Below are 21,459 nucleotides of genomic sequence, written 5' to 3' on the forward strand. Positions count from 1 at the left end.
GTTCTACAGGTATTCTGATACATGGTTTATTTTTTATTTTTGCTCAATGAATATGTTACAAAATCCAGTGATGAAAACTGGACACCCTTCTCCACTAACAATTCAACTACGGGAAAAAATTCAGAAAATCTCAATTCAGATATATCTAGGAAACCTCTCAAAGAGCTTCTTGTTCAAATCGATCAGTGAATGATCAAAACACAAACCACCTTTAGTCTCTAGAATCCTGTTTTCTTCAGATCGCCGTCAATAACTTGAGGAATCATAAAATCTCAGTGACAAATAAGTAAAAATTACCTTCTTGGGCCCGCCCCACATAGCAGCCCCATTGGCGGAGTTGTTCCCTCCCCATTGCTGTTGGGTAGATGGCACTCCCGTCCAAACGTTGGAGCTGTCAGTCTCATCGTCCTCACCCCAGGTACCGCCGATATTGGTCGATGGGGTATGGCCCCAAGGAGCCTTCTGCTGCGGTTGCGGCGGAGGCTGTCCACCGTTGCGAAGATTAGCCTCCCACAATTCTGTGCCGTTGTTAACCGATGGTTTCCATGGCAAGTTGCCCGAACCGTCTATCTTGTTGGGTGGTTCGGGGCTTCCGGGGATGTCCCAGTTTGTGTCTTGGTTCACGTGTTGCTGAGGGAAGAGGAGGAAAGCTTATAATACAGTCCGGGGAGCTTATGAAGAGACTTACCCCGCCCCAGCCATCTTGACTGAAGATAGCCTCCCGCATGTTGCTGAGCTGCTCCAACTGCTGCTTTGTTGTCGAGTTCGTGGTAGCCATAGGGTTGCTGTTGTGTTGAGACGGATTGTTCGCAACGCTAGCAGTCGGCAAATTGTTTGCGTTTTGAGACTTGGACCCGGGTTGTCCCCATCCGGTATTGTTTGACTGAGACGTAGGAGGCTGTGGCCCGCCAGCAGTAATATTGGAGTTGGTCTTGTTAGCTAAAATGGGAAAAATCGGTTCAGATTGGCGATTTCAATCGCGGGCTCGATGGTTTTACCGTCTTGTGATGTAGGTCCCTGATTGGAGGCCGGTGGCCGATTGGAATTCGTGTTCCATTGTTGAGTGCCCGCGTTGTTTTGGTTTGCAGGATTGGCTGTACCCCAGCCACTCGAATTGTTAGCTGCATCAATTTTTTTTCGATATTATTCAAGTCGTTATGAACAAGCATGATAATGAAGATTTTCATAGTTTTAGTGATAAGCCATCACTTCTCCAATTTTTATTAATATCTTACTAGGCCAAAAATGTATTATTGCTATCATGACCAATTTTTTTGTGCGAACAGTTTAAATATGCACTTCTTTTGCATTATCTATGGAAGAAATTAAAGATAAGGAAATGGCAACGAAACAATGTCTGATTATGAGAGAAATTGCCATAAATCCAAACAATTTTAAAAACAATGACCCAAAAGTAATATATTGAATTGTTTTTGTTTAGAATAATGAAAGGTTTTCAACATATCTAAAATTTCAACGAAATATGTCTTGCCTTTCCAATTTTCTCAACGAAAAGGTCACAATAAAAAGCAGCACGGTGATTTGCATGCACTTTACAGCGCGCGTTTTTTCACCGTCCGTTTGTACGTAGGAGTTTATTTGGGATCTCCTTTAAGGTGATAGACGGTGCCAAATATTCAGATTTTTATTGAAAAGATCAGTTACAGCGACGGCGTTCTTACTATTCAATGCACCTGTCGTTATGGGCGATTTATTCGCGTTACACCCGAGCTGTTTGTTTTTGTTTGGAGCAAGACTATAGTCGATGATCTTTCGAGTACTTTGGAATTTCTTACTTTTCAACACAATGTGTTAATTTGATTTGTTAATTTCTTCCGAAGTAAATATATTCAAGATCTGAATTTTTTCGAGTATTACTTGTCGATATCTATAAGAATGAGATATCTATTGTTGAGAAAATGTTGGTTCCACCCACAAATTTCACACAACATTTTATCTGTCTGAAAACTTGTGGTTATGCTGCAAGAAAAGATGGAAATAACCAACACGTTATCAACTTTCCAACTGCAATTTTATTTTGGAAGCCTCCAATTCTAAAGCACCTTCAGAAATTCTTGAATGCTTCATAATTCATGAAGTTTATTATATCTCGAGTAATTACTACCGCGGTGCATCATAGTAGTTTCCAAGCTCTGATAATTTCATGATTCTTTCTTTCTACTCAAATGCACTATAAACATCATTTGAATGAATCCTGACAAATATTTAGAGCAAAACGGTGACTGAATCGAAGTTTCAATAATTAACGTAAATGCTTGATAACACTTATGAGTATGAGGACAATTTTCTTTAAATAACATGACTGGAGGGAAATCTTCAGGTCAATAATAAGTTGTTGCTCTTTCAATCAATCTTTAATGGCATAATATAAAAATTCTTTTTCCTGGAAATTATTGATAATAATGATTCATTTCCATTAGAGAATCTTTGAAATATAAGATGGAAACATTTTTTACCACCTCCCTGAAATCAGCACAGTTAAGGTATTGGGATTATCGATTCCGTAACATGAATATGTTAAACAAAAAGTTCAGAATTCTAATTTTTTACTTTAAGAAAATCTCAATTGTGCTTCTTCATTTCATTCCCTATGCATGACAGATCATTATGCATAAACAACCCAACTAAAAATGATTCAATTGAATGCATTACATAATCGCTTCAGGAATTAAGGACATCGAAGGTGGCTGCGAAAAAACAAGTTTATGCTGGTAATATTCCATTCAGTAAGAGTTCAAATTGGTATTGGGAATAACACTGACCCATATATCTATTCCAGATATGTAGGAGTATATAAGTCTGCACTGGCCAAAGATATTTATTGAATTTTGTTCCGTTTGTTTTAATTGAACAAATTAGGAAATAAATTATTATAATTCTGAATGCTCATCAATTATTAATCCTGAATCTGATATTTCTTCGGATAATCTGAGTTATATTTCTCTTATTTCTATGATCGAAGCTACAGAAATTAGAAAATAACCTGCATTTGGAATTTCGAGGCGTGCTTCGATGTCAACATTTTTGAAACAAGTTAAGCAACCGAATAACTCTCAAATACTTGATACAAGAATCAGAGTTTTGTCATAGAGCACAGATGGCTGTCACTCCAGGAATGATAAGTCTATGTCAAATATCTATGGTTTAAACCACAGAGTTGTGATCTCATGATTTTCGGGTTTTCATCTAATTTCATATTTTTTTGATACTGGTAGTATTTGTGGTGGGAGTGCCATAAACACTTCGATTTAATGGTTCACTAGTATCATGATTCTGATCGACAGTCTGCATTTGAGCAAATTCTAGTCCTGGCCTATGGGACATCTAATGTAACGATGAAGGTATGACTTTCTTCATTAAAAAAAGGCAACATAAATGGAATTCTTACCGTTATTATTACCAGCCGGCTGAGTATTAGCAGATCCCCAGCTTGAAGTACCAGAGCTTTCTCCCCCTCCTCTTAGCCGTAGGGGGCTGGAGTAGATCAATGATCCAAAATCATTTGTGCGGTGAAATAAAGCGTCGGAACGCTGTAGATCATCAGGTAATGCATTGCAAGAGTTGTCGTTGTTATCGCAGCTCTCATTGAGGTCTTTCATTAGGTTATAGAGGTCAAAAACTTCGAGGTCATCAGACTTTTGGTTGGGAATGTCTTGTCCGAAAGCACCAAACTTATCATCTAACTTAGAGCTATTATTGTGGGCGACCAATTTTAGGTCAATACGTTGTATTTTTGGTACGGTAACAGAATTCAGAAGACAGTTTTCGGTCACAGATTGCATCCTTATATTAGAGTTGCAGCCTACAGAGGGGCAGCAACTTGAGCCAGGTATCACAGATAGGTCACCTAACGGATAGGCGACAAAGGGTGGGCTTGGAGGGTTGGCTCGTACCCCCCAAGCTGCCCGAGCGACTTGTACTGGGGGTGCGCGGCCCCTCATGGCTGACAATTGAGGCACTTTGTAGGTAGGAAATGTAGATTTCGGCTCGGAAAGGGCGGGGGCGCGCATTGTCATTAGTGCTCCATATCAGTCTGGCCAGCCAGAGATCTAAAAACAAAAACAAATTGATAGAATAAGGGAGGATCGTATATGAAAAAACACCAGAAAAAAAATTTGAAAAAGTGATTATCTCCAATAGTTAACCACTCAATTTATCAAAAATCTAGCTTATTTTCATGAGAATAACAAAAAAATTGTTTTTGCGTTAATATATTTCGGGTATTTTAATAAAGCGTTCAGTGAATAACCATACATAAATTCATAGAAGATTTCGAAAAATCCTAACCTATAAATAATTACTATTAGTAGGGCATAATGGATAGTCACCAATACTAAAAAGCCTCTTTGATAAAACGAAACAATAAACATATGGGCTTAGAAAAATTCACACAGACGAAATTACATATTCGAGGTTCCAACCAACACATGCACAATAGAACAGAAACTTTTAACCTTTCAGGGACGCCCAGGTTATTCTGATCGGAATTGTATGGTTAAATATTTATTAGGTCACTTTAGAGTAATCCACAGATTACTTTTTCGATAGTGATTGAAATTAGTCAATCTCAACAATGAATTCTAATTTACAACAGTTTCTTGGAAGAAAAGAAATAAATGAGCACAAGAAAGTAAACATCGAGTTCTCTAGTCAGAGGGACTGGACTTGAAGCTTATTGGGCGATGCTTTTATCAACTTCTGTTTTCCTAGACTGTTAAACTAAATCGAATAATACGAATTCCCGGAATCTCATGCTATTTACAATGAAACGGATCCTGAATACAAGTCAAAACACTAGCGATTACATAAAATAGAATCGCAATATGGACTAACTGTATATTGTCTAGTGGATCGAGTAGGCAGAAACTAAATTTAGAAAACTGGTTGCATAGATATACATCGAAAAATAACATCAAATGGACTAACCATATCAAATTACAGGCGGACATTATTATTTTCGAGGAGAACACACTGAAATTTTATGAAAATACACTTTTACCAGACTACAAATATGGACGACAGGAGTTAATTATTGTGAATAGGGGGGAGCATAGAAACACACAAGTCATTATTGAATGCGCACTTACTATTTTCACAGGTAAAAATTGGATGAATTATCACACAAACGAAACAGAATACTTAATATCACAATAAGTTCGACAATTTGGCGTTAAATGGTTATATATTTGTCTTTGCGGGCACCTACGATTTGTTTATTGATCCGCATTTACGTGGCAGGGTTAACTTGACTGTCTTGCTCGCTTGCGGAACGATGAAACTGTTCGTAAACCAGATTCGACAATGATCGGTACCGATCGCGCGATTTCGAAAGATTGCCAACCGGGGGGAAATAAGTTTAGAGCTCGTCGTTGTACGCCGGCTAATAAAAGGTGGAAGATTCGTATTATGAAATGCGAAAATCTACATTAATTGCCCCTTTCGAGAATGTCACAAGGAGATAAGGATATTTGACTAATTGTTCAGGTATCATTAGGTTCGAAAGATGACTGATATAAAAAGGATGAGTCTACAACTGCAGCATAATTACCGAAAACCTGATTGGATAACTAGATTGAAATGACGCAAAATTCTCACAGAATAAGTTTGAATAATCTTGAAATGTCGTACTAATGCTCGATGTAATTTTTTCATCTGAATGGTTAAATAATAAGTAACAATAATAAGAATTCGAGAATCCCCAAATGAATTCAGCTACACCACAGAAAAAGAGCCGGTCACGTGGCTCAATTCAATATGGCAATTTCTAATTACTAGATCAATTATAGTATTATAATCAACAATTATTATATTCGTATTATGTCAATTATTAAAGATTTAATTATTATTACACATCGTTCCAAAGAACTTTCAGTAATTTGTCAAATTATTGCTGAGCACTTTTTTTAGGAGTGTGAACAGTGGCGTACCATATTTTTCTTTCATTTCATAATATGCATCGATTATCCTGCCGCCACTGACTGAAGTAAATTTAGTCCCAAACAAAGGAACTGACTTGCCCGAAGGTTTCCTAAAATTACACTTTTTTCAACAAAAAACGCTATTTTCGTTGTGACACACTGTATATGAATTCGTCCAACAACTAGAGCATATGGAAGTTGCAAGCATTCCAGTCCCAAATACACACCTTTGTACATATACGAATTCATAGAACTCGCTTTTATGTCGCCTTTCCAATAGAAGATTGCAGGTAAAAAGAAACTACCTCATAATAGAGCACAAGCAAACTAGCCACCATCGGTCTCTGGCCGATTTTAGGAAATAATACAGGCAAATCTTACAATACCAACTCATAAAATGATGAAAGAACACAAAATTTCAACTTCCCATGAGGTCAACTCCTGATGTTCATCTCTCAATAGTCATCAAATTATTTTAGAATATCGCATGAAATGGGGTAAAACACAGTATTACCTCATATTGTAGATATTTATCAGGAAACGTCAGGAACAGGACGATTTGCGAGTAAAATAAATACGAAAAAAAAATCGAAAAATCATTTCAGCTTATCCATATCGACCATATCATATCCACCACTAGGAGCAAGTTTATTGAAAACAAATATAAATATATGGAACCATAAAATATGGAAACAGGTGAATATCTTCAAAACAAAAAGGACGATATGTATAAAATTTTGCAGGTAAATACAATCACAATTAAAGCATCTGATACAAATTTTTTGTTATAATTGTACAAGCGGTTTAACCGGAAATACCTTCAACTTAGTATGAATGAGTCATCCTGAATATTTTTGCAGATTTTGAGACCTTTCTATTTCGAATTCGTGCATGCTGAGTTTGGTAGAGATAATATGAAAAAAAAAAAAAACAGTGAATAGCTTAATTTACTTTAGACTAATGAGAATGAGAACATAAAGAAGTTAGCAAAGTCAGTGGACGCCCAAGACCTACCATTCCTTTACAAGATCGGTTTCTGAGTGTGTCAACCTGAGGAGAGCCTTTGAGTACTTGTCGAATAATGAAACAGGGGCTTTTCCACGCTTACGGTGTTTTGGTTTCGATTTAAACACTAGAAGACTTCGAGACGTTAATCTACGTCCTGGACAACTTTTGAGAAGGATTCTAATAATTTAAAATCATGTTACTTCGATTGGAATGGGCCGATGAGCACGTTAATTGGGACTATCAATGGGGGTCTGTATTGTTCACAGATGAGTAGAGATATGGACGGTGTTCGGGTATGGACCCATCTTCTGGTGCCCAGAAGTAGCAGATCGGTTCAGGAAGTTCAACCGTTCAGAGGTGGTACTGTAACTGTTTAGGGAGGTATTAGATGTACAGTGCTTGGTTCTACCATAAATGCGCTAATTTACATAGAGCAAGTCGTTGACAATATTATTTCTTCGTTTCAAGCTGCTATTGGGCCAAATTTCTTATTTTTGAGTGGATGAAGCTCTGAAAATTTATGATATTCCTCATTTGTCCCTGTCTACCTCAGCTTTCGACCAAATTGAGGTATGGTGGACCTAATTTTTACACTGCGACAGCTGGAAGAGAAGGCCCGTGAACAAGAATCAAGGATCTATACAGCCTACATCGACTCGGTGAATCGGAAAATCATTGGACCCGAAAAATTCTTAGCAGTGTGTAAAAGCCTCCATACCAACGACATCGCTAGAATACAGCATAATGGCTCTACAACCGACCGTTTTTTAACCAACTCTGGAATAAAACAAGGCTGCGTGTAAGTGCCGTTAGGTTAGGTGTAAAAACCTCCATACCAACGACATCGCTAGAATACAGCATAATGGCTCTACAACCGACCATTTCTTAACCAACTCTGGAATAAAACAAGGCTGCGTGTAAGTGCCATTAGATTCAATATTTTCGCCATAGCTGTCTCGATAATTGCTGACATGAGTATGCCTGTAAGAGGTGTTGGAATAGGATTCAGATTTGATGGAGGCCTATTTAACCTGGAAGCGCCTCAGAGCAAAAAGCTGTACAAAGTTTATCACGGAACTTCATTATGCTGACGACTGCGCACTTATCGCTAGCAGCTCAGAGGATCTGCAGATAATGTTGGACACCTATAAACATATATACAAAGCTTTAGGCCTTAGACTCCATATCGACAAAACCAAAATCCTGGTAAGTCCGCCAGAAAGCCTTCAAACAGATATCAGCCTGGAGAATGAAACTGTAGAACAGGTCGAGCAGTTCAAATACTTGGGAATCTTCATAAATACTAGGGCTAACCTAGACACGGAAATACACAACCGTATCAATTCGGCATCACGGGCATTCTGGAAGCTAAAGGACAGAGTGTTTTAAAATCACGAACTCAATCTGAAGACCAAGACAGCTGTTTACAAAGCAGTGGTCTTCCCAACGCTTCTTTATGGAAGGGAAAGCTGGACGCCCTATAGGCCACATATAAAACAGCTTGAACAAACGCAACAACGTCATCTAAGACAGATAATGCACTCCAAACTCCCCAAAATAGCTCTGTATGGCGAATTCACAGAGGGAGCCTGGAAACCAGGAGGCCAGTTTAAGCGGTTTAAGGATATACTACATCAATCCCTAAAGTAAGTTAATGCCAATCATAACTGGGAACAACTAGCGTTAGACAGGTCACAGTGGAGGTCTATGGTGCACAGTTATAATGGAGACTCGAGAAGAATACAGCGGCGGCCAGATCTGGTTGGTGATTATCCATGCCCGGAGTGTGGAAGGATCTGTAGGTCACGGTTAGGTCTCTTCAGTCATAGAGGGGCACACAGTCGCAATTAGCCCTAAAAAATTATAAGTCTGTTCGCACCTTTTTTTTTGGATTTTTGTAGATTTATTCCCGGCAACGGGATACAGCAATGAATGAATGAATGAATGTCTCCTCGGTCGTCAAACCTCAATCCCATTGATCAGAGCTTGGGATCGGCTGCAAAGAGCTTTGGGTTATCATCCACCACCTCCACATAGGTATACTTCAGGAACTCGGATGGCTGTTACAGCAAGTCTGGAGAGAAATTGATCAAGGCTACTTCAACAATCAGATCGAAAGTATGTAAGGGCGTTGTTAGGCGGTGGTTGATGCTGGAGGAGGTCATACTCTTTACTGAACTTTATTTTTTTAACATTTCGATTTTGTCCTATGAATACTAAAAATGAATTTCCATCTGAAACATTTGTAACAGTCTCAAAATTCTTGAACTTCCTCAAGTTTTGTGTAGCAGTATATATTTGAAAGTTTTTTTGTTCGAACAAGCGAGTGAATGAGAATTCATATAGATCAAGAAGAAATTCAAAATGCACCAAAAACAAAACCAATTGGTTGAAAAATTTTCATTACAAATTCAAGTGGACTCCGAAATTTCTTGAAGATAGAATTTGACACATTTTCTAGTTCTCTCCTGTATTTCATGTCATTTCCCAAGGAAGCCAAGCCGTTTCATAGCTGAACTTGTGCAGACGTGACCTAGTTCCTGTCGCCCCGTTTCGTTTGAAAATCAAGGCCTGGGCCAGTGTGCGCCCTTCGAAAGAGCGCCCCCTATATCGGACCTCGAAACCTTTCCAATAAAGCACTTATCGAATCGTGACCTAGTTGTCGCCTGCAAAGGCAAAATTAGATGCAGGACAGGGAAATGTGAATCTAACATTTATTATGTTCGAGGGTCCTGGCTCGAAAATAGAAGGAAAAAAAGAACGAACGGTATCCTATGTAGCTCGTGTCGAACGAATCGTAATTTGCGGACCGTATTTCGAGGCGTAAAACAGAAGACTTCACACCTAAATTGCCCATTTCCTCTTCTATAACAACCTATTTGACTTTCATGTTCGTTCGACATACAGTTCTAATAGTACATATCTCTAGGATTGTTATTTCTAAGAATAAACACCGCGGAATGAAAAAAAACACGGAATTAATTAATAGTAATCATCAATTTATGTAGTCGCTTGATTTATTTATGTTCATGTACTTTTTTCTCGGATTTACTTATTTTTTTGTATGTATATTTTTAGTTTTCGAGGTGTTATTTGTATAAGTTTCTTTAACTGATGTTTTTCCTCGGTTCCAAAATTATGTTTTCAAGCGCCACCTTTCTATCCCTAACCTATTCAAGATTAACTCTCAAAAATGGAGGAGTTCCCTACATGTTGGCCAACCTAGAAAAAGGTCTAACTAAAAGGTCTACCAACGGGGAATGATTGCTTCCTAACGAAATCTACTTCATTCTTTCCGCAATGATCAAATATAATCATGAAATTCTACCGAGCTTTCTAGAGTTTACTGTTAAAGAGAAAAAAAGATTTTCATAACCTCGATTGCTGATTGGTTGAAATTTATGTTGGTATTACTACTTCTTGTGATAATTGACATATTTCATTGGCAAATGTCAAGAAGAAAAAATCTAGACTCCTGCTCCCCTGGGAATCAGACTGATAGACAGCACCGTAAACGTGGAGATTGAAAGCATAGCCACAGGGCTGTTCCAGGATTCCTAGCCTCTCTCGATATGGGGGATAGCATATGAGAGAGCTGGAACTTTCGAGAAGAAGAAGAAGAAGAAAAAAGTAATCTGTTAGGTTATGGGCAAAGTTTTGGCAAAGATATTACTGTAATGTAATATCTTTGTAATATCTTTTTTTTATTTTTTTCCTGTATGACGTTTCCCATCTTCATTGTTTTGTTAACAATTATTATTGGTGAATAAAGATATTCTATTCTATTCTATTCTTTGAGTTTTGGTTATGTGCACAATCTTTACTTGAACGCATCCTTGTTTTCTTGTATTTTGTAAGCTATACAGCACAATTGACAATATTAATATTATATATATATATCAGTAAAAATGACATTTGCCAATGAAATATGTCAATTGTCACAAGAAATAGTAATACTAACATAAATTTCAACCAATCAGCAATCGAGGTTATGAAAATCTTTTTTTCTCTTTAAAGTAAACTCTAGAAAGCTCGGTAGAATTTCATGAATATATTTGATCATTGCGGAAAGAATGAAGTAGGTTTCGTTAGAAAGCAATCATTCTCCGTTGGTAGACCTTTTGGACCTTTTTCTAGGTTGGCCAACATGTAGGGAACTCCTCCATTGCAATCGCGGCCTCACACCCTCACGTGATCGCCATCTGCCAATGGCTGAGAAAGAAAGGAACCAATGAAATGGTCAGATGAAGACCACGTGAATGTCATATGCCAATTATATTGGCCCCCTCTCTTAGGTCTAAGTTCTTAGTAACGCTGCATAAACCCACCATGAGATTTGTCCCTTTTTCAGGTCTTAGTTCTTAGTAGTCCTGCATCCTGCATAAATATAGTTACTATTTAGAACTACCCAACTAGGCTAGGTGGAACCCCGTTGAAGAAGACATTTTTCGAGAGTGAAAATCACAAATACCATAAATATTGGAATGCGAAAATGGCGAATTCACCACGATCACATAACAGAATATTGTACCAGAATGGAAAGGGAGTCCCTCTGCAGTATCAATATTTACATCCACGAGCCTGGCAACAGTACAATTCGCATATATTATTGTCGACTCAGCGTTGCCAAGTATGTTTGTTTTTACCTAATATTCCCCTATTGGGAAATGACGTTCTGCAAAGAGAAAGTTCACGTTTTGTTTGTAAACAAATAACGAGGTACAAATTGCATAAAATTCGCGAGGTAAATGAACACACGACCAAACAAATCGTGCACGGGTGAACTATCGAGAATAGTTTTGAATATCGAGGGAAACAATTTTCCGTCTCGTATTGCAGTGGAGAAATTGGGTCAAATGATGGTCGACTAACATTTCACAGCAGGAATAGCCTGAATTCCATTTTCTGTTTACTATTTGCCACAATGGACAATGAGAGCGCTCATCCGCTCGTAGAATATCACCCAAATATTACAGAAATCGTCGGATTATACAGGGCGTCCCAACTAAGATATCGCCTCGGATATCACCCTTCATTTCAATAACAAAAAACATGGGAGCTGCATGTTTTTTGATCAAGATTTCACTTCTTACGCCTAGCAACCAATAAGGCTACCCCTTCAAGTCTTTTTTGAACTCAGATCAATTTATGCATAAATGAGGGTGCTCCCTCTCACTATAGCAAATAAATTGTTACATGGTTTGGGATTTATAGCATTATCGCCACTACAGGAAATATGGATAATTCCATGTATTGGGAAAGGCATGACTTCTTCAAGTAAAACCACCTGAAGAAAAGGCAGCTAAGAGTCACGAAAAAGGTTTGTACGTAATGTTATCTATCCACGATCGATGTACAAAGTGATCATAATCTATTCGTTCCTTAGAGCACTACGATATTCATACGAACTTCAATATGTAGACGACTGCGCACTTATCGCTAGCAGAGGATCTACAGATAATTTTGGACACCTATAAACATGTATACGAAGCTTTAGGCCGCAGACTCGATATTGACAAAACCAAAATCCTGGTAAGTCCGCCAGAAAGCCTTCAAACAGATATCAGCCTGGAGGATGAAACTCTAGAACAGGTCGAGCAGTTCAAATACTTGTGAAGCTTCATAAATACAAGGGCTAACCTGGACACGGAAATACACAACCTTATCAATTCAGCATCTCGGGCATTCTGGAAGCTAAAGGACAGAGTCTTCAAAATCATGTCTTCAATCTGAAGACCAAGACAGCTGTTTACAAAGCAGTGGTCGTCCCAACGCATCTTTACGGAAGCGAAAGCTGGACGCCCTACAGGCGACATATTAAACAGCTTGAACAAACGCAACGAAGTTTCAAATGCAGAAGTCTTACAACGCGCGAGTTGTACAACAATTGAGACTCAAGTAACGAGGGCCCGACTCAGATGGAGCGGCCACATTCTGAGGATGCAAGACACAAGACTCCCTAAAATAGCTCTGTATGGCGAATTCACAGAGGAAGCCTGGAAACCAGGAGGCCAGTTTAAGCGGTTTAAGGATATACTGCATCAATCCCTAAAATCAGTTAATGCCAATCATAACTGGGAACAACTAGCTTTAGACAGATCACAGTGGAGGTCTACAGTTGTAATGGAGACTCGAGAAGGATACAGCGGCGGCCAGATCTGGTTGGTGACTATCCATGCCCGGAGTGTGGAAGGATCTGTAGGTCACGGTTGGGTCTCTTCAGTCACAGAGGGGCACACAGTCGCAAATAGCCCTAAGAAATTATGAGTTTGATCGCGCTGATAGTTTTGTTTTCGAGTCTTTTTGTAGATTTATTCTCGGTAATGGGATACAGCAATGAATGAATGAACGACATTCATAAATCACCTTTGCCATTATTTACTGGTCTACCAAACTTCGTGGTCACAATCAGAGACAACGGCTCCGCAGTGACAGACAAAGGTTGCCGCAGCAAGCATTGAGACATTGAACGGGCTACCAAGTTCGCTAAAGACTCTCTCATCTCAACCGATGTGTAACACTGCACTGTTCTGATGAGGAACAATAATCCCGAAACCGGTCTACAGTTTGTGTTTATATGTTTCAGCCTCTCCTGCGCTGATTCATAACTAGCTCGCATTATTGCAATGACAATTCTGAATTGTAGTCCCCAGTTTTAGATTGTTCCTTGGATGATTCACCAAAATCTCATCTCGTTTGATAAACGTCATCATAATAGAATAGCTACCATGCTAGTTGAAATATAGGATGTACCTACAAGAAAGAATTCTAGGAGATGGAAAAATCCTAAACAGCATAGCTGCCAAAACAGCTCTGATGGGGAGCACAATATATCTTGAGATCGCAGTGTAACGCAACTCCCTACAAAATCAAGAATGCTGGTTGAACAGTCTAGGTGAGAATAAATAAAATCCCATAGTTTTGGGATATGCCAAACTTTTTTACGATTACGGAAGAGATAGACCTCCACCTTTTTCGCAAAAAAGCGTCGAAATGAATGTCATTTGCAACGAAAATCATCATGGACTTATTCTATGACAGCAAAAAACGTTTCAAGTGCAAAATCCATTTCCCTCCACAAACTTTCCTGGGACATCGTGCGATTTCTCCAATCACCTCCATACCCACATATTTTTAGCACTTCTGGTGTAGAGAGGAAATACTAATTCAGATCGTTAAAGCTCAACAGATTGAAAATTAACCGCACGCTGCGCAGCTTTCCATGGATGCTCCCATTGTTTTGGCGGATGGTATGTAACCAAATGTGCATGCGACAGAAACTCAGCCAAATCGATATCCAAGAATATTTACATATCGACAACATTGCACTGTGCTGATTTCAGCTGCACGAAACGAAAATGATGGGATCAAAACGCGCAGCTCAGGTGGGATAGAGGACCGACAGAGGTCGCCACCGGTGAAATGGGGAGCGCGTCAAGGTTGCACCGCTTTACCGATCTACGAAACAAAACAAACACGCTCTTTCCATAGACCGTTGCCACTCCTTCGCCGAATGTTACATTTGCAGTGGTCAAGGCGTGATGGACGAACAATAATTTAGATGGATTTTTAGAGGACAGTATAAAGATTAGCTTCGAAGATAAATTAAATTGTTCTTGGCTCTTCCTTCATCTTAGGAAAACTGGACAGGAGACTTCATCTACAGGTCATATGCAGCCATATTTCACAGAGTGGGTCTACAAGAAAGTACGGTTAGATTATTTTCCGATGTAAAGGCACCCATATCTTGAAAACTATTAAGTTTATTGTTCGAAAAGGGGTAAATGTTCACTGCGACCTTTAGTTATATTGTAACCCCATCCTGTGCTGACAACTGCGCCATCTACAGTTCGCCCTCCAGCGCCAGATTTCCAATGAACATCTGAGAAGGCTTCAAGGAGGTTACCATCTCGCTTTTGAGAGGTACAAAGAATTTTTTGCGTTGCCTAGCAATGGCGAGGCATTTGGTCACCAGGTGATCTGGATTTTCATCCTTCTCCTACCCACAAAATCTGCACTCTACAGTTTTTGATAAACCCATTCTTATCATACATAGACATAGAGACATGGACTGAGCAATGCCAGCATGAAATTGGCCATTTTACAGAAAGAGGGAAATGATCATAGGGCTATCCCTTTTCTGTTCACACAGAGCACAGAGGTGTCACTTTTTTTGGACCGTGTCTATGTCTATGTCTATGTTACCATATGCCTTCTGAGGCGACAGTTTCCTATAAAAGAGCCATTAAGAACTTGTAACTGAGATTACTCAAATCCAAACACTTTTTGGATTTTAAAGTTTCGAAAACCCTAAGGAGCTTTTTGGAATGATTTCGCCACAGGGTTTTTTCTCGGTTTTTCATTCTCCAAACACTCTTTCCTACATGTGCATTTTCCAATACCACAGAAAGGACCTGGGCCAGTTAGTTCGAGTTTGTGCTCTCTTTCTGGCAAGTGTATTGGCCTCTTCGTTTTCTTTGATTTTCGACAGGAGCCAAGATCAGAAAGAACTTATTCTTGCCTATTTTGGTTGAGATGGTTGGACGACAAGAGTTCAAAGCTATGGTAGCAGCCATAGACGCCCTTTCTCTATGGTAGCAGCTTGATTATCCTATCAGAATGGATCACTATGTCACATCCTTGATAGTTTCTTCACAAATCTTTCGATTGCGAGTACTTCTGCCTAAAAGACACTGTCGAATTAATAAACTTCCTTTTTCTACACTACTTGATTCAGGGTATTCTCGGTATTTAGGTCTAATCTGAGTGGGTGATTTGAAAAAAATCCGAACTCACATTTATCGAGAAGGGGACATAGAATCGCACACTAGTGCAAGACAAGAACTATCTGAACTTATAATAAGAAATAAAACCTTTTTACGATCTCACGTACCCGTAACGTGTATTTTAATTAATGTAGCGATTTGAGGAAAAAAAATCGACCAATAAAGGCTATTCTTGGTCTCAAAAAACGTCCTCAGGGCTGTTTTTGTGGTTTTTCGGTTATATCGACGAATGCGATCAATCGCGTGTCCCTTGGTTAACCGGTTTTCATACTAGGGGACCTCAAATTTAAGTCAATCTTCAAAGATATTGGATTCTATCTATGTTATTTTACGAGTGAAATTTTCATTCTCAATTATTTGTCCGTCTTTGACTTCCTCTAGTCTCTATTATAAAAATGGGTGGTCCAAAGAAAAAACACAAGCGACACATTCCCTTTTATTGTACGGGCATCGATGGTGTTTGGTGTTACACATATTATTATGAAGAAGACAGAATTAATATCTTTATATTATTGTTGAATATTACAAAGCCATCAAAATGAAACAATACCAGATCATTTGTTTCTTTGAACATAGTTCAGTAATGAAAACCACTTATATTCTTATATGAATACCCAAACGAAATAATTTTGTTTATTTTGGACTGCAAAAAACCCTGTGATGAATAAAGTTGCATTATCAGAAGGTATAAATATATACTTAAAAAAAAAATGGGCGCACAGAACTGATAACCTCACTTACGACTCAAATCGGGATGAGGTTCAGTTACATAAAACATAAAATACGATCAGAAGGTTGATAGTCACATTGAACATATAGAGAAAATCCACATTTTGATTAATTTTTTGTACCTAATGTTATGTTTATATACATGGACGCCATTGGAAATGATCAACAGAGAAATAGATCCCAAATGAAGTAAACAAAAACTCACCTTTCCTTTGAGACTTTTTCTGAATACTTAATAGTACAAATATCACTGATTTTAACAGAAACTTCCAACAAACTCTCAAATGTACACCATACTATACGCCATTTCACGTTTTCTAGATATTTTTTTTTATATCCATGGTGTCTTCTTTTATTGGATCTAGTACACAAAATGAAGATTTGATTTAGCAGAGTAGTGACATCTCGTGGTAACCGCACGAATTTATAGAAAATTCTTTGAAGAGAGTATGTATGAAACCAAAGATATCTTTGTATGAAACATCCAAAATTTAAAATAGATGAAAAAATAAGAATCATTAAGGTTACTCTACCTACTCAAAGATTAGATCTTTGCTTCATACCTTGATATGAAACCATGCGTATGGTCCACATTTGGTAACCGAATATGTTCCATATTCTACGGATGGAGGAGTAAGAAGATTCATTTTAGTTCAGCATTGTGTCACTAGATGGCAGCAAATAAGTTTCTACTACAAGTTTTCTAACCTAATATATAAACACATTTGACAGTGACATTATTTTATAAATACTGGAAAAAAAAATTTTTTCAAACTTTCAGATACCTATGAATTCACCAGAAAATAATATGAAAAATTATGTAGGAATAGACAAAAAATTATAATAAGAATGGTCTGATGGAAGCTACGATATTAACTGTAATGGCTAAGGTGTAAACAATTTGAAACTTTATCAAAGTTGGAATTTTCAAATTGTTATTCGATATGAATTCAAATTCCACGCCAGTTTCAGTTACTAGTGATGAGGTAGATAATTTTAAACGGAGTTTGTCGCAATTGCAAACTCCCAGTGCATTAGAAAGAGTTGTTGATTGGATGGGAATTAATGAAAAGGAAACCTTAGCATGTAGAGATGATAAGAATTCAAACAATTCAAGCACTTTCTTCAGATGTGACTATAAGGTAAACACTATTGCTCCTGAAATGAAAAATGAAGATGCAAATATTACATCCGTCTTTAATAGAAGTGTTCCATTATGTGAGTCGCCTAACTCCTTAGATAGTAAATCAACATTCACACAAGAAAAAAATGAACCTCAAGTAATTGCTACAACTAGGAATGAATATATTACTGATAATCAGTTGAGGAGAAGAAATGTGCATGTCATTGCTGCTTCAAGTGTTGAGAGGAAAAAAAAGGAACTCTGTTCATATTTGAAATTGATGACTCGTGATGTTAAGAAAGAAATATTTCACTCTCAGTTTAGACGATCGACAAGAGTGCAAAATTTAGAAAGAAAAAAAAGAGTCTTGACAAATCATAAATGCCATGATGTAGAAGTTTGCAGTGAAAAATCAGCAAGAACAATTAAGAGTAGATTGAGCGATGGTGTTGAAACTTTTGCCCTGCAGTCATTCGAAGATCTCAATATGATAGTAGATACATCAAAATACCCCTTACTGCAAGAGCATATTGATGAAAAAATATTTAATTTTGTTATGCCACCAGAAACGGTTTTAAAGGAATTCAATGATTTTATACATTGGATTGAACCATTCGTTAGCGATCAAAATTATCAAAATGGCACATTCAACATTAAAAATAGTGAAAATTTGGATAATAAAGACCTTACAGAAATTAATCACTGTCCTAATAAAAAGTTACAAACACAGAATTTTGAATTGAAGAAAGTTCATCAGAAAAATGAAGAACTAAATAAATTTAAGAAACAAATTGAAAAGAAAGAAATTACAATTGTTGATACCTGTAAAAATAATGAAAAAATAAAGAACAATAAAATAGAGCAAGAATCTGAATATAATACAAAAAATAATTCAATTGATCAGTCTTTATCGAAGCATAATAGAGAAAATAAATGTATTATTTTACTACATGATGAAGCTACAGTTGATGGGTTTGAGGAGGACTTTGAAAAAAATATTCCAAATATTGAAGAAGAAATAAATCATCTTGAGGTTTGTGAAAATATCAAAATAAGAATTGATTATGAAAGCAAGCATTCCAAGCAAAAACTGAATCATATAATTCCATCCATTGATTGTAATTCAAAGCCCAACAATGTACAAATGGGAAATTTCATGGGTTTTTCAAAGGAAGATATTGAAAAAAGTGAAGAAATCTTATCCGAGTTCAACTTTTGCATTGACTGTATTCAATATGTATCTAAGAAAAAAGATAAAAAGTGGATATCACAGAAGGATTCAGTAGAACAGGGTAATGAATGTCTTTGTTTAAAAAAAGGAACAAAATGTAATTGTAGGCATATTAAAGCAGAAGTAGAGGAAATTAAATCGAATAGTAGTACTACATCTGACTCATATTCTAGTGTACAGTCTAAGAATAGTTCGTCTAGTGATTCTACCTCGATATCTGAGAAAACAAGTCTGAAAAAACATCCATCTCCAAATTGTGAAAGAATCAGTCCCAGTCAAATTTTACCATTACTAGTTGAAATTGAGCCTTTTAGTGAAAAAACTGAGGTTCAGTCTTTACATGATCTTCTGAAGAGACAAGCTAAAAAAGTACCAAGTTCTGTTGTGTTGAATTCTTTGCATGATTGGGATTCGGATAATAGCATGAATGGAAAACAAAAATATAGTACAAGTAAAAATAACTCTCATTTCATTTCATTCAGTAAGGAAAATGGTTTAATTCAGAATGCAGTATATGTGGATTTTCACTTGATACTTGTCCAAGAATTTGCTGTTTCGATGTGGAACCAAACTGCCCTTGGTAATGTATTAGGTGAGTACGAAGGAATCAAGAAAAGGTTTTAATGGCACAAAAAATTTAAAAAAATGTTTCTGGAAATTGAAGACTGCCGAACCAATGGTACAGACACCTTTCCAACACATTGGTTATTACAATAATTTCAGGGGCCCAAAATTTATGGATTTTCAACGGTGATACACGGAAACTGATTCTAAATAAGGAATGTGTACGAAAAAAATCATTAGAAATGGCTGTATCAATGGAAAATTGTGTTGCTTATGTTGAGCTTTGGACCAAAGAACATAAATCAGACATCCGTCAAGGACCAGTGGCTGATATTTTTGCAATAGTTTATTTTTGGATCCAAAAATTGAATAAGATGGATAAAAAAGTTCATCAGTTGGAAAATATCAATGGGTGAGTGAATTTTATGAATTGTCAACGACAAAATATAAAATTTGACTAAACTTTAGATACTGTTTTTATTTAAATAGGACACCCTGTATCTTTATATTACGCATTATAGTAGCCTGCAAAGATCCATGAATATTGCCTTTTTTATTTTGAAATCAGTTTTACTTGGTTCTGAACTTTATCCTTACCCTGCATGTTGAGACTTATCATTACCTTAACATTTACAATTGTTATTATTTCTACTTGTTTTATAGTTATCGCTTCCGTTAATGTAAATTATTTCAGATTTTCTGATGATGTGCAATATGTAGTTTTGAAATCTTCGTTGGAAATAGTTGTGAGTTGGCATTCAGTTATTGATGATGTTAAAATAACACAAGTTCACCTTTACAAATTGGCTAATGATTTTCAAAAAATAGTTAATGTGAGGGCGATGTCAAAAGTAGAGCATTATGTATCATCGTTACATAATATTGAAGGTAATTAGACAGGGTGAAATATTTTTATTAGCTCAGTGAATACACAATTCATAGAGGAAAGAGGATTTCATTAAATAGGCCTCAAATATTAATTAAAACCAATTTTCAGATTGTGAAGAACTCTTAATGGGGTGTGGAGAGCATACAATAACACTCTGGAATATAGAACATGGATATATTGTTGCTAGTATAAAATTGAACGATATAAAATTATCCCTTTCAACACTTTGGACAAAATGTGATAGAGTGAGTAAATATATTGAATCAAATTTAGCATGAACTAAATATGACGGTTGAATCTTTTTATGCAGTCTCAAACTTCACTTTTATCATATTGCAGTACTTCAAACAGTAAATTTTTAATTTTAGGGAATTTTATTCACAGTTCAGCAATGTGTTGATAAAGAACTAAGGCTGATAGCTATCAACGGCCGGAGTCATTCATGGAAAAAATTGAAGAGTTATAAGCCTCCTGAGGGTTTTGAAAGGTGTGTATTATTTTATTAAAACTTTTGATAATTCTTCTTTCCCTACCATAGTGCATTAGTTGAAGATTTTTACGAAGAGTTCAAATAGTTTCAAAATGATACTACTGATGTGTTCTAGGATTCAAAATGTATATATTGAGAATGGTGTGTTGATATCTTTTTATGAAGAAGGTATACTTTGTTGGAAAGCTCAAACAGAGGAACAGATTTTGGAAGAGACCCATGAGACTGACATGAAGTACTTCCCTTCTGGCAAATATGTCATTATGACAACTGAAAAAACTGTCTTTATCAGACATGCCCTTACACACCTTCTGACAGCAGATTAGTATAATGTTCTATATTTCCTTATTGTAAATAGTTTCCTATTGTTCGTTTGACTGTATATAACTACAAAAGAGTATAAAGTTTTTATAAAAAATTAAAATTTTTATTATGATGAACCAAAAACTTACTTTAGAATTTTTATCGTATTGTTGACATGTATTTTGAATTTAATATAAACATTTCAAAAAAGTCCATCTTTCTTATGATTTATCATCCCAGTTGTAAGACAATATATCAGGGATTATTTCAAAGAGAGTAATTTTTTTTAGAAAGGTAGAACTCGTTCACATGAATCATTCAACCAAAAAGCGCCTAAGTGAAATATTCAAAATGGCGAAGTCTTCATCCCCAAAGATATTAATAAGATGCGTAATAT

General features: G+C 36.8%; 2 protein-coding genes across 10 annotated transcripts in view; one reads left to right on the forward strand and one right to left on the reverse strand.

The window, feature by feature from the left end:
- LOC123316995 (protein Gawky) overlaps nt 1–16,824 on the reverse strand; it is a 43,765-nt gene extending 26,941 nt beyond the window's left edge. For 3 of the 8 annotated variants that reach the window (XM_044903332.1, XM_044903328.1, XM_044903324.1), the window contains exons 1-5: nt 5,109–5,309; nt 3,410–4,070; nt 999–1,121; nt 689–939; nt 298–630 (exon numbers count right to left, since the gene is read on the reverse strand). In XM_044903332.1, coding sequence (XP_044759267.1) covers nt 298–630; nt 689–939; nt 999–1,121; nt 3,410–4,037 — 1,335 coding nt within the window. In that variant the 5' untranslated portion in view covers nt 4,038–4,070; nt 5,109–5,309. Of the gene's footprint in view, nt 1–297; nt 631–688; nt 940–998; nt 1,122–3,409; nt 4,071–4,947; nt 5,083–5,108; nt 5,311–16,667 lie in introns of those variants that run through there. The other 5 variants (XM_044903325.1, XM_044903331.1, XM_044903330.1 and 2 more) reach the window with 5 other exon arrangements.
- Nucleotides 16,825–17,184: 360 nt separating this feature from the next.
- LOC123317300 (uncharacterized protein PFB0765w-like) lies at nt 17,185–21,236 on the forward strand. 2 transcript variants are annotated; one of them, XM_044903754.1, is made up of 6 exons: nt 17,185–19,408; nt 19,540–19,792; nt 20,075–20,268; nt 20,378–20,514; nt 20,638–20,756; nt 20,875–21,236. In XM_044903754.1, exons 1-6 carry the CDS (start codon nt 17,407–17,409, stop codon nt 21,083–21,085), a joined length of 2,916 nt encoding a protein of 971 aa, XP_044759689.1. In that variant the 5' UTR covers nt 17,185–17,406; the 3' UTR covers nt 21,086–21,236. The 2 variants fall into 2 exon arrangements, 1 of the variants encoding a protein (XP_044759689.1); XR_006538158.1 differs by having other exon boundaries at nt 20,654–20,756; nt 20,875–21,017.
- Nucleotides 21,237–21,459: the final 223 nt, after the last annotated feature.

Source organism: Coccinella septempunctata, chromosome 7 (assembly GCF_907165205.1).
Source record: "Coccinella septempunctata chromosome 7, icCocSept1.1, whole genome shotgun sequence".
NCBI lineage: Eukaryota > Metazoa > Arthropoda > Insecta > Coleoptera > Coccinellidae > Coccinella > Coccinella septempunctata.

Coding starts and splice junctions, on each gene's coding strand:
- LOC123317300 (XM_044903754.1), top strand. CDS start 17,407: ATGAATTCAAATTCCACGCCAGTTTCAGTTACTAGTGATGAGGTAGAT. Junction 19,793..20,074: donor CAGTTGGAAAATATCAATGG/GTGAGTGAATTT, acceptor AAATTATTTCAG/ATTTTCTGATGATGTGCAAT. Junction 20,515..20,637: donor TTTGGACAAAATGTGATAGA/GTGAGTAAATAT, acceptor TTTTAATTTTAG/GGAATTTTATTCACAGTTCA.